This window comes from Diaphorina citri, unplaced genomic scaffold, assembly GCF_000475195.1.
Source record: "Diaphorina citri unplaced genomic scaffold, Diaci psyllid genome assembly version 1.1 scaffold1, whole genome shotgun sequence".
Classification (NCBI taxonomy): Eukaryota; Metazoa; Arthropoda; class Insecta; order Hemiptera; family Psyllidae; genus Diaphorina; species Diaphorina citri.
The window spans coordinates 895,171-907,957 of NW_007377440.1; the positions used below are offsets into that span (position 1 = coordinate 895,171).

General features: G+C 40.3%; 3 protein-coding genes, 1 non-coding gene and 1 pseudogene across 4 annotated transcripts in view; 1 reads left to right on the top strand and 4 right to left on the bottom strand.

Annotated features, from left to right (window-relative positions):
• LOC103506661 (multidrug resistance-associated protein 7) overlaps window positions 1-5,590 on the top strand; it is a 39,374-nt gene extending 33,784 nt beyond the window's left edge. Inside the window, exons 33-34 of the mRNA XM_026828952.1 lie at window positions 4,798-4,937; window positions 5,284-5,590. Coding sequence (XP_026684753.1) covers window positions 4,798-4,937; window positions 5,284-5,398 — 255 coding nt within the window. The 3' untranslated portion in view covers window positions 5,399-5,590. The remainder of the gene's footprint in view (window positions 1-4,797; window positions 4,938-5,283) is intronic.
• Window positions 4,413-4,530, bottom strand: LOC113466888 (annotated as a pseudogene).
• A 73-nt stretch (window positions 5,591-5,663) lies between the features above and the next one.
• Window positions 5,664-9,898, bottom strand: LOC103506836 (nascent polypeptide-associated complex subunit alpha, muscle-specific form-like). Its single transcript, XM_026829488.1, has 5 exons — window positions 9,664-9,898; window positions 8,748-9,155; window positions 7,975-8,348; window positions 7,169-7,878; window positions 5,664-6,604 (listed from the first exon to the last, which is right to left on the bottom strand). The coding sequence occupies exons 1-5, from the start codon at window positions 9,841-9,843 to the stop codon at window positions 5,664-5,666; spliced, it is 2,613 nt and encodes an 870-aa protein (XP_026685289.1). The 5' UTR covers window positions 9,844-9,898.
• An 84-nt stretch (window positions 9,899-9,982) lies between these two features.
• LOC103506923 (vegetative cell wall protein gp1-like) lies at window positions 9,983-12,512 on the bottom strand. Its single transcript, XM_026830017.1, has 2 exons — window positions 12,453-12,512; window positions 9,983-10,768 (listed from the first exon to the last, which is right to left on the bottom strand). Exons 1-2 carry the CDS (start codon window positions 12,510-12,512, stop codon window positions 9,983-9,985), a joined length of 846 nt encoding a protein of 281 aa, XP_026685818.1.
• Window positions 11,318-11,436, bottom strand: LOC113466859. The gene has a single exon (XR_003391143.1). It is a non-coding gene; the product is annotated as a 5S ribosomal RNA (ribosomal RNA).
• Window positions 12,513-12,787: the final 275 nt, after the last annotated feature.

The window sequence follows — 12,787 nt, forward strand, 5'->3', positions numbered from 1 at the left end:
CATTCTGAGGTGAAGGTGGTTTCTGAGCATTCTGTGGAGGTGATTTGGGACCGTTCTGATTTGGAGATGATTTCGGAGCATTCGGATTAGGAGGTGATTTCGGAGCATTCGTATTAGGTGGTGATTTCGGAGCATTTGGATTAGGAGGTGATTTCGGAGCATTTGGATTAGGAGGTGATTTGGGAGCATTCTGAGGTGAAGGTGATTTGGGAGCATTCTGTGGTGGTGATTTAGGAGAATTCTGAGGAGGAGATGATTTCGGAGCATTCTGTGGCGGTGATTTGGGAGCATTCTGAGTTGGATTTGATTTGGGAGCATTCTGTGGTGGTGATTTGGGAGCGTTCTGAGGTGAAGGTGATTTGGGAGCATTCTGTGGTGGTGATTTAGGAGAATTCTGTGGTGGAGATGATTTCGGAGCATTCTGTGGCGGTGGTTTGGGAGCATTCTGAGGTGAAGGTGGTTTCTGACCATTCTGAGGTGAAGGTGGTTTCTGAGCATTCTGTGGAGGTGATTTGGGACCGTTCTGATTTGGAGATGATTTCGGAGCATTCGGATTAGGAGGTGATTTCGGAGCATTCGTATTAGGTGGTGATTTCGGAGCATTTGGATTAGGAGGTGATTTCGGAGCATTTGGATTAGGAGGTGATTTGGTAGCATTCTGAGGTGAAGGTGATTTGGGAGCATTCTGAGGTGAAGGTGATTTCGGAGCATTCTGAGGTGAAGGTGATTTGGGAGCATTCTGAGGTGAAGGTGATTTGGGAGCATTCTGAGGTGAAGGTGATTTGGGAGCGTTCTGAGGTGAAGGTGATTTCGGAGCATTCTGAGGTGAAGGTGATTTCGGAGCATTCTGAGGTGAAGGTGATTTGGGAGCATTCTGAGGAGGTGATTTGGGAGCATTTTGAGGTGGTGATGATTTCGGATCATTCTGTGGTGGAGGTGCTTTCGAAGCGTTCTGGGTTGGATTTGATTTGGGAGCATTCTGTGGTGGTGATTTAGGAGAATTCTGAGGAGGAGATGATTTCGGAGCATTCTGTGGCGGTGATTTAGGAGCATTCTGAGTTGGATTTGATTTGGGAGCATTCTGAGGTGAAGGTGATTTGGGAGCATTCTGTGGTGGTGATTTAGGAGCATTCTGAGGTGGAGATGATTTCGGAGCATTCTGTGGCGGTAGTTTGGGAGCATTCTGAGGTAGAGTTGATTTTGGAGCATTCTGAGATGAAGATGATTTCGGAGCATTCTGAGGTGAAGGTGGTTTCTGAGCATTCTGAGGTGATGGTGGTTTCTGAGCATTCTGTGAAGGTGATTTGGGACCGTTCTGATGTGGAGATGATTTCGGAGCATTCGGATTGGAAGGTGATTTCGGAGCATTCGTATTAGGTGGTGATTTCGGAGCATTTTGATTAGGAGGTGATTTCGGAGCATTTGGATTAGGAGGTGATTTCGGAGCATTCGGATTAGTAAGTGATTTCGGAGCATTCGGATTAGGAGGTGATTTCGGGACATTCGGATTAGGAGGTGATTTCGGAGCATTCGGATTAGAAGATGATTTTGGAGCATTCGGATTAGGAGGTGATTTCGGAGCATTCGGATTAGGAGATGATTTCGGAGCATTCGGATTAGGAGGTGATTTCGGAGCATTTGGATTAGGAGGTGATTTCGGAGCATTTGGATTAGGAGATGATTTTGGAGCATTCGGATTAGGAGGTGATTTCGGAGCATTCGGATTAGGAGATGATTTCGGAGCATTCGGATTAGGAGGTGATTTCGGAGCATTTGGATTAGGAGGTGATTTCGGAGCATTCGGATTAGGATGTGATTTCGGAGCATTTGAATTAGGAGGTGATTTCGGAGCATTTGAATTAGGAGGTGATTTCGGAGCATTAGGATTAGGAGGTGATTTCGGAGCATTTGGATTAGGAGGTGATTTCGGAGCATTAGGATTAGGAGGTGTTTTCGGAGCATTTGGATTAGGAGGTGATTTCGGAGCATTTGGATTAGGAGGTGATTTCGGAGCATTTGGATTAGGAGGTGATTTCGGAGCATTAGGATTAGGAGGTGATTTCGGAGCATTTGGATTAGGAGGTGATTTCGGAGCATTAGGATTAGGAGGTGTTTTCGGAGCATTTGAATTAAGAGGTGATTTCGGAGCATTTGGATTAGGAGGTGATTTCGGAGCATTCGGATTAGTAAGTGATTTCGGAGCATTCGGATTAGGAGGTGATTTCGGAGCATTCGGATTAGGAGGTGATTTCGGAGCATTCGGATTAGGAGGTGATTTCGGAGCATTCGGATTAGGAGGTGATTTTGGAGCATTCGGATTAGGAGATGATTTCGGAGCATTCGGATTAGGAGGTGATTTCGGAGCATTCGGATTAGGAGGTGATTTCGGAGCATTCGGATTAGGAGGTGATTTCGGAGCATTTGAATTAGGAGGTGATTTCGGAGCATTCGGATTAGGAGGTGTTTTCGGAGCATTCGGATTAGGAGGTGATTTCGGAGCATTCGGATTAGGAGGTGATTTCGGAGCATTCAGATTAGGAGGTGTTTTCGGAGCATTCGGATTAGGAGGTGATTTCGGAGCATTTGAATTAGTAGGTGATTTCGGAGCATTGGAATTAGGAGGTGATTTCGGAGCATTTGAATTAGGAGGTGATTTCGGAGCATTTGGATTAGGAGGTGATTTCGGAGCATTCGGATTAGGATCATTCGGATTAGGAGGAGATTTCGGAGCATTCGGATTAGGTGATTTCGGAGCATTCTGTGTCGGCGATGATTTTTCAGCATTCTGTGTTGGTGATGCATTATTTTTTGGTGACGTCGATTTTTGAGCATTATTTTGTGGATTAGTATCATTCTTTGGTAGTGATTGTGTACCATTCTGTTTTTGTGATTTTGGAGGATTTTTCGGTTGTTTTACTTTAGGCACAGCAAATGCTCCTGAAGGCGGCATTTTATTTTTTGGTCTCTGTGTTGTTGTCTCTATTGGTTTTTGTTTACTTAGCGTAGTTATCGGTGTCGATCTTTTAGTTGTTGGAATTTTTTTTGTTACTCTTTTGGGAACGGCAAATGCTCCTGAAGGTGGTATTTTATTTTTGTTTCTTTTCGTCGTTGTTTCTATTGAGCCCGATATAATCGGTGTAGTTTTTGGTGTCAAATTTTTTGTTTTAGTTGATTCCTTTTTGGGTGCGCTTGAAGTTATAGGCATATCTTTGTTTGTCACTCCTGGACTTACAGATACTTTCCCTCTGTTGTTTTAGTTGATTCCTTTTTGGGTGCGCTTGAAGTTATAAACATATCTTTGTTTGTCACTCCTGGACTTACAGATACTTTCCCTCTTGAGTTCCTTCTGGAAGCATTTATTTTTGTACTTGTCTTGTCATTTTCAGGCGTTTTGGTTGGTTTTGGTGCTCCTATCTGGTATATTTCTCTTGGCTTTGGTTTTTCATTATTATTAGCTGGAGTTTTTTTTTGTCCGCCAGGCGCATTCTTTGCTGACGTTGATTTTGGAACACTATATGGTGGTGATTTCGTAGCATTCTGTTGCGATGATGGTTTTGTACCATCGTATATTTCTCTTGGCTTTGGTTTTTCATTAATATTAGCTGGAGTTTTTTTTTGTCCACCAGGCGCATTCTTTGCTGACGTTGATTTTGGAACACTATATGGTGGTGATTTCGTAGCATTCTGTTGCGATGATGGTTTTGTACCATTCTTTGGTGACTGTGGTTTCGGAGCATTCTGAGGTGGCGGAGATTTGGGAGAATTCGGTGATGTTGATTTTGGAGCATTCTGAGGTGAAGGTGATTTGGGAGCATTCTGTGGTGATTTGGTAGCATTCTGAGGTGAAGGTGATTTGGGAGAATTCTTAGGAGGTGATTTTGGAGCATTCTGTGGTGGTGACTTTGGAGCATTCTGAGGTGAAGTTGATTTTGGAGCATTCTGTGGTGGTGATTTTGGAGCATTCTGAGGTGGCGATTTGGGAGCATTCTGTGGTGAAGATTTCGGAGCATTCTCTGGTTGTGATTTTGGAGCGCTCTGTGGTGGTGATGGTTTTGTACCATTCTTTGGTGACGGTGATTTCGAATCACTCTTTGGTGACGATAATTTTGGAGCGTTCTGTGGTGTTGATGGTTTTGTATCATTCTTTGGTGACGATGATTTTGGAGCGTTCTGTGGTAGTGATGGTTTTGTACCATTCTTTGTTGACGGTGATTTCGTATCATTCTTTGGTGACGATTTTGGAGCGTTCTGTGGTGGTGATGGTTTTGTACCATTCTTTGGTGATGGTGTTTTCGTCTCATTCTTTGGTGACGATGATTTTGGAGCGTTCTGTGGTGTTGATGGTTTTGTACCATTCTTTGGTGACGATGATTTTGTAAATTTAACCTCACCCAGGTTGACTGCAGCCGAGAATCCAGCAGCACGCGATTCCCCAGATGATCAACCATCTAGGTACTAACCACGCGCAACGTTGCTTAACTTCAGTGATCCGTGGAGAACTGGTGCATTCAACGTGCTATCGCCGCTGGTACAGAAGGAATATCATTACTGGATTAATGCTATTTTTTTTTGGGATAGAGTGGATTGCAACACATCACATTCCTTCAGGCACACTTCATTTGTCAAGGGTCTAGGTTTTCCTTGCTCTTGGGATCAATTTAATTTGAAGAAACCACTTACTGATGGAAATTTGTAATGAAACAATATGTCGTCAATTTTTATGCCTTGACCTAGACTCAAACCAACAATTTTAGACCCTGACATAGAATTATTTGTACTTTTGGTTTTTATTTGCAGATCCTGTTCATTGACGAAGCCACAGCGAGCGTGGATCAAGATACAGACCGTCAGATTCAGAACACCATTCGGTCCTGTTTTCTACACAGCACTGTGTTCATCATAGCACATCGTATCCATTCTGTCATGAGTTGCGACAGGTGAGTCCCTAGGTGTAAATTCTAGTCCACATTTCGACACATCAATCCATTTTTTCCGGCTTCCTTTTAAATGGCAGGACGACATATTGTTTCATAAAAGAGATAATTTACCCTATTACTGAAAGCGGAACTTTAACCCTGAATAACGGCCGAAGGATACATTTCTGGGAACCCGCCCCTAGGTCATTTTGATCTACAAAATTTATGAAATATGTAGCTCTGCAAATTTTGAACGACTTGGGCCGAAATCTAATGTCCCGAGAACAGGTTTTAGGTTTTTTATGTTGATCTTTTCTTTATTTATTCATATTAATTTATACAACACTGTTAATATTTTCCATTTCAGAGTGCTGGTGATGTCAGGTGGTGAGGTCATAGAATTTGATTCACCTCAGAATCTGCGCCAGGATAAGAATTCTGCTTTCTACGCTCTAGTCACCCAAAATGATACCTGCAGTTGAGCAAGTTTCATGTGTCTTCTATTGCATGTCCATATTCCATATTATATGTCTGTATTATGTGTTCTTACAGAGTGACAGAAAAATCAGTTCATATTACCCCTGTATTAAAGTCCATTTATATGGGAGTAACATGTTTTTACTTTGAAAATCTGATTTTTTAATCACTCGCCCCCTACTTATAGTGCATGGTCAATTCATATGTGTTTCTACTTTGAATGTTCATTTAAAAGTATTTTCTAGTCTATTAAGATATTGGGGTTCATAATTAAGTTGATGGTTTTGTACCATTATTAGGTGACGATGATTTTGGAGCGTTCTGTGAAGTTGATGGTTTTGTACCATTCTTTGGTGACGATGATTTTGGAGCGTTCTGTGTTGATGGTTTTGTACCATTCTTTGGTGACGATGATTTTGGAGCATTCTGTGGTTTTGATATTTTTGTATCATTCTTTGGTGACGATGATTTTGGAGCGTTCTCTGGTGGTGATGGTTTTGTACTATTCTTTGGTGACAATGATTTTGGAGCATTCTGTGGTGGTGATGGTTTTGCACCATTCTTTGGTGACAATGATTTTGGAGCATTCTCTGGTGGTGATGGTTTTGTACCATTATTAGGTGACGATGATTTTGTACCATTATTAGGTGACGATGATTTTGGAGCGTTCTGTGGTGTTGCTGGTTTTGTACCATTCTTTGGTGACGGTGATTTCGAATCATTCTTTGGTGACGATGATTTTGGAGCGTTCTGTGTTGATGGTTTTGTACCATTCTTTGGTGACGATGATTTTGGAGCATTCTGTGGTTTTGATATTTTTGTATCATTCTTTGGTGACGATGATTTTGGAGCGTTCTGTGTAGGTTTTGGGACATTTGGTGGTGGTCGATTAGATGTTAGATTTGCAAGTTTTATAATTCTTGGTTTTGTAACCCCCCCTATATTCGGAATATTCTTCGGTAATGACGATGATTTTGATATATTATTTGGTGATGTAATCGAAGCATTCTTTGGTAATGGAGGTGAATTTGGAGCAGTCTTTTCTGGTAAATTTGGAACATTCTTCTTTGATGGTGATGAGTTTGAAATATTCTTCGGGGATGGTGATGAAATCGAAGCATTCCTTGGTGATTGTTTCGTACCATTCTTTGGTGATTGTGATGGCTTTGCACCATTCTTTGGTGATTGTGATGGTTTTGCACCATTCTTTGGTGATTGTGATGGCTTTGCAGCCATTCTTTGGGGATGGTGATGAAATCGAAGCATTCCTTGGTGATTGTTTCGTACCATTCTTTGGTGATTGTGATGGTTTCGTACCAGTCTTTGGTGATTGTGATGGCTTTGCACCATTCTTTGGTGATTGTGATGGTTTTGCACCATTCTTTGGTGATTGTGATGGCTTTGCAGCATTCTTTGGTGATTGTGATGGTTTTGCACCATCCTTTGGTGATTGTGATGGTTTTGCAGCATTCTTTGGTGATTCTGATGGTTTTGCAGCATTCTTTGGTGATAGTGATGGTTTTGCACCATTATTTGGTAATGGACCTGATTTCGGAGCATTTTTTGGTGATGATGATGATGGTTTTAACGTATTTTCTGGTAATGGTAATGTTTTTGAAACAACTTTCTTTGGTAAGGGTGAAGTTTTTGAATCTTCATTTTCGTTTGCATTTTTTGCTACATCTTTTTTTGTTTCAGTATCTGTCGGATGTGGTTTTATTACGAAGGTCTGAATAGGATTTTTGGTTTCAGGAACATTTATTTCGTTATCTTTGGTGATTGTGTTGGTTTTGCAGCATTCTTTGGTAATTGTGATGGTTTTGCAGCATTCTTTGGTAATTGTGATGGTTTCGCAGCATTCTTTGGTGATTCTGATGGTTTTGCAGCATTCTTTGGTGATAGTGATGGTTTTGCACCATTCTTTGGTAATGGACCTGATTTCGGAGCATTTTTTGGTGATGAAGATGGTTTTAACGTATTCTCTGGTAATGGTAATGTTTTTGAAACAACTTTCTTTGGTAAGGGTGAAGTTTTTGAATCCTCATTTTCGTTTGCATTTTTTGCTATATCTTTTTTTGTTTCAGTATCTGTCGGATGTGGTTTTATTACGAAGGTCTGAATAGGATTTTTGGTTTCAGGAACATTTATTTCGTTAGGATTATTTTTCGGCAGAATGACTGGTATAGGTGCTTTTTTCGGTATGTTGTTTACAGGCAGCTTAAATGGCGCCCCTTTAGGAAGTATAACTGTTATTGTTCCACTTTTAATATCGCTTGATTTTATTGCAGGTAAAGATGGTTTTGTAATATTTACTTGTGTACTATTATCATCTGGTTTTGTCGTATTTTCATGTTTATCGGTGGTTTTAATTGGTTCTATAGGTACTGCTTTTTTCCCTATTTGATCTGGTCCATTCACATCAAGTTTTTTGTTTTCTGTAGTGGGCGGACTACCACCTACAGGTATAGGTCTCTTCTCCTCAATGGTTTTTGCAGGAGGAATATCCTCTTTCTTTGGGTTTAATACTGATTCTGGATTTTTTGCAGCTTCAGGAATCATTTTATTCTTCTCCTCCTCAATGGTTTTTGCAGGAGGAATATCCTCTTTCTTTGGGTTTAATACTGATTCTGGATTTTTTGCAGCTTCAGGAATCATTTTATTGTAACCGTTAAACTTATCATAAGGTGACATGTCTTCCGGCTTTTTACCATCCGGTGGGTGATTATAAAAGTTATTTATAATAATCGTCCTAGGTGTTTGGTTATCATTTGGATGGATTTTCCTTTTATTATTTGGTATATCTTCCTCTTTTTCTTTTTCGTTTTCTTCCTCTTCCTTCTTCATAGGTGCTTTTGATACTTTTATTTTAGGTTTTTTTGGCTTCAACTTTGTTACTGTTACTATTTCGGGTTCTTCATCTTCCTCATCCGCATTAGTGACTTCCACTTCCACTATTTGAGTAGCTCTCAACTTTTTTTTCTTTGTTGGACTGATAGTTGTAGTGGTAGTTTTTGTCTTATTTCGGAGCATTTGGATTAGGAGGTGATCTCGAAGCATTTGAATTAGGAGGTGATTTCGGAGCATTTGGATTAGGAGGTGATTTCGGAGCATTTGGATTAGGAGGTGATTTCAGAGCATTCGGATTAGGAGGTGTTTTCGGAGCATTCGGATTAGGAGGTGATTTCGAAGCATTTGAATTAGGAGGTGATTTCGGAGCATTTGGATTAGGAGGTGATTTCGGAGCATTTGGATTAGGAGGTGTTTTCGGAGCGTTTTTGGCTTCAACTTTGTTACTGTTACTATTTCGGGTTCTTCATCTTCCTCATCCCCATTAGTGACTTCCACTTCCACTATTTGAGTAGCTCTCAACTTTTTTTTCTTTGTTGGACTGATAGTTGTAGTGGTAGTTTTTGTCTTTTTGGGTCTAGTAACCGGTACTGTCACTATGATGATTTCATCATCTTCTTCTTCCTCTTCTGGAGGTGGAGTTACTGTAACATACACTACCTTTGGTGGTTTCTTATGTCTTTTGTCTATTTTTGGTTTTTCTTCTGGTTCAGGAGCTTCTGTAGTAGTTGTTTTCTTTTTCTTCTTCTTCTTTGTTGCAGGACCTTCTTTGTTTGGTTTAGGACTATCCACTATAACACCACAGAAGTACCCTGTGGCTTTCTGGCCAAACTTTTCTGTGATGTCGACATACCTACATGGGAACTTGATCTTGTTTTTCTTCCATTTACACGTGTCGTTGTGTTTCCCTATACACTGAAATCAAATTCAATATGGAGTTTCAGTTAGACCTAGGTAGTGATTCCATGTGTTTGGAATGTTTATTTTCTAAAAACAGTTTGTTATAGTTATAATTTTATAATATCTACATACTGGATGATCTTGAAATCTCAGAAACGATTTGACGTAGAGAGCTCAAATTTTTATTGAATGATACCTTTGAATTACAAAGAGAAACCCTTTTACGTGTTAAGAGAAACCCAATATTGACTAATTCCTTTATTTTTATTTAATTTCTCTTTGAAATATTCCAAATATCCTTGGTAACATTCAGTAAAAATGAAGGTCACCGTTCTTCTTGTAAAATCATTTCAGAGTGTATTGAGAAGTAGAAGTGGTTTTTATACGCATCTAATCTAAAATGAATAGTTCACCCCTAAAGGGAATTTAGCTAAAAAGTGCTTTTTGTTAGGAAGTGTTTGGAATATCCTTTGTTAATGTTCGACGAGTCATTTATCCCTTGGATGAATTACGAAATACTTACTCTCAAGTAGTACCATCCTTCATTGAGATCCCCCCAGTCGCCAGTTTTGCTGACGACAACCATGGGAACTTTATCCTTGCGTGGCGGTTCATTTTCTTCATCACTGTCGTACGTTCGAGAATTTATATTCTGAATTACATGACAAAAAATAACTATCTGAGTGATTGTTCGAAACACCATTGTATGAAAGGACTCATCATTCTTTAGTGAGGTGGATATTTTTCCATCAAATTCCCCATTTCTAGCTTGTTGATTTTAGCGGAGGCAATTAAACTAATCCAAACACCTGATCAAATAGAGAGAATTTCATTATTAGGTGTCATTTATTATACATTTTACGCATCTCCTGAAATGAATTCGTCATTGATTCATGTTTGCCATTCACTTGAAATGACAAAGTGGTCATCATAGCATATATCAGACCAAATGAATGTCTTGGAGCATTCTGAGGTGGCGGAGATTTGGGAGAATCCGGTGATGTTGATTTTGGAGCATTCTGAGGTGAAGGTGATTTGGGAGCATTCTGTGGTGATTTGGTAACATTCTGAGGTGAAGGTGATTGGGGAGAATTCTTAGGAGGTGATTTTGGAGCATTCTGAGGTGTAGGTGATTTTGGAGCATTTTGAGGTGGCGATTTGGGAGCATTCTGTGGTGAAGATTTCGGAGCATTCTGTGGTGGTGATTTTGGAGCGCTCTGTGGTGGTGATGGTTTTGTACCATTCTTTGGTGATGGTGATTTCGTCTCATTCTTTGGTGACGATGATTTTGGAGCGTTCTGTGGTGTTGATGGTTTTGTACCATTCTTAGGTGGCGATGATTTTGGAGCGTTCTGTGGTAGTGATGCTTTTGTACCATTCTTTGGTGACGATGATTCCGTCTCATTCTTTGGTGACGATGATTTTGGAGCATTCTGTGGTGTTGATGGTTTTGTACCATTCTTTGGTGACGATGATTTTGTATCATTCTTTGGTGACGGTGATTTCGAATCATTCTTTGGAGACGATGATTTTGGAGCATTCTGTGGTGGTGATGGTTTTGTACCATTCTTAGGTGACGATGATTTTGGAGCGTTTGATATTTCTTCTTCTCTATTTGGAGAAGGAAACTTAGAAATTGATACAATTCATTTACTGAAGAAATCGCTGACACATTCGTTCCAGGCTCGTTTAACATCCCAGTCTTAGGTTCTAACAGAACTCCACCAACCCTGAGCCCTATGTCACAGACAAATAGGTGTTTGCAGTTATTTGAACAGCTAATATACATGGGTAATTATTTTCATTATTGCATTTTCAAGGCTACGGGTGTAGGATGCGATATGTCTGCATTGTACGTCAAAATGACAATCTTCCTTATGAAATTGACAATTTGACTATAGTGTTGTTATGGTAAAGGGGTTCGCTAAAGTTGTATGTAAAAAAAAAATCATCTTACTTTGACCAAGTTGCATCTGCTGCTGCTGGGACATCTGCACTACTGCACTAAGACCATGTTTCAGCAGATGAATAAGCACTATTATTAAGACAGAAGGAATGTTGGTAGGTATAGGGATTTAACGTCACTTTTAACAACTTAGGTCTTCTCATGACGGGGGTTTCACCCACCATTCGGCGACAAGCTACCCGCCTCCTCAATTTAACCTCACCCAGCCGCAACCCAGCAGCACGCGGATTCCCCAGATGGTCACCCATCCAGGTACTAACCACGCGCAACGTTGCTTAACTTCAGTGATCCGTGGAGAACTGGTGCATTCAACGTGCTATCGCCGCTGGTACAGAAGGAATGTCATTACTGGATTAATGCTATTTTTTGGTATAGAATGGATTGCAACACATCACATTCCTTCAGGCACACTCCATTTGTCAAGGGTCTAGGTTTTCCTTGCTCTTGGGATCAATTTAATTTGAAGAAACCACTTACTGATGGAAATTTGTAATGAAACAAGATCTACGGGAGCGTATGCCGTGACGTCAAAGTTCACGATTTACGGGCATTTTTTTAATCGATTTATCTCGGGATCTAGAAGTCGTAGAAGAAAAAGAAAAATTCTGTTAGTCCTCATTTTTCCTGCTTTATGACTTTGAAACACCACCCAAGTAAGTGCAACTGATCTATTCCAACCGTCTCTTCTTGCGTCATAATTTGAATCTCATGTAGGTAACGAACTTTTCTGCCAGGCAAAAACTATTATCGACCTGTGCAAATGAGACTCCTGGGTCTTAGCCGATAAGCAAGGCAAAATAGGTACATATGTAGCTGTAATTGAAGGTCAGGTTATTTACAAGGCATTCTGTACTCCACAATTTTAAATCCTCTAACACATGATGATAAAATTCAATATCTTGGCTGGGATTGAATACGTGCCTTCCGGTTTACCACCCGAGTGCCCTAATCGTTTTGATAGATTCTAGCGAAATCTTATCTTATATTATAAGAACGAGATCCATTCACATTTCACACACTGATCGCTCTATCTCGAGAACCACAACACCTAGAAAGCTGAAATTTGGTAGGAATATTCCTATTATGGTCTATAGGTACATATATGTAATTTAGTCCCAATCCCAACTGAAAGTGAGTTTCATGTGCGAAATTCCTTGCTTTAGTGTTGACTGTAATTTAAGATAATTCCATTTTAGCCAACCCAGTTAGCTTGGAGGGTTGTGCGCCTGGCTTGTAAGCGCTAGAGGTTGCGGGCTCGATTCCCGCCCCGGGCTTGAATAGAACCCGTGACCTAGCGCTTAGAAGGCAGACGCGCTACCAACCAATCTAACTAGGCTAGTATTTACCTTCTTTGGTTTTTGTCCCCAGAGAATGATGCTGGCCACTTTGTAGTCTTCACTGTCCATGAGATTCTCATTTGGTTTCAAGCTCGAAGTGAACACTTGGTGCAGTGAGGGCAAGCTGAAAATTGAGAGCAGACAGGGAATCGAACTGAGATCTTCCTTCAGGATAAGAAAAGGTATCATAAGATGGGTAACAAATGGGATTGAATAAGACCTTTTTCGATAGGTAATATCATAAGATGGGTAACAAGTACCTATTTCAGTAAGATCTTATTTCTATCCCTCCCCCTCAGAAAAAAAACGACCCAAAGTTGTGACTTTTGCCGAGAAAATAGCTA

Coding starts and splice junctions, on each gene's coding strand:
- LOC103506923 (XM_026830017.1), bottom strand. CDS start 12,512: ATGGACAGTGAAGACTACAAAGTGGCCAGCATCATTCTCTGGGGACAA. Junction 10,769..12,452: donor GGGGACAAAAACCAAAGAAG/GTAAATACTAGC, acceptor TCAATTTCTAAG/TTTCCTTCTCCAAATAGAGA.
- LOC103506836 (XM_026829488.1), bottom strand. CDS start 9,843: ATGGTGTTTCGAACAATCACTCAGATAGTTATTTTTTGTCATGTAATT. Junction 9,156..9,663: donor AAGGATGGTACTACTTGAGA/GTAAGTATTTCG, acceptor ATTTGATTTCAG/TGTATAGGGAAACACAACGA. Junction 8,349..8,747: donor AAAAGTTGAGAGCTACTCAA/ATAGTGGAAGTG, acceptor AGAGCTACTCAA/ATAGTGGAAGTGGAAGTCAC.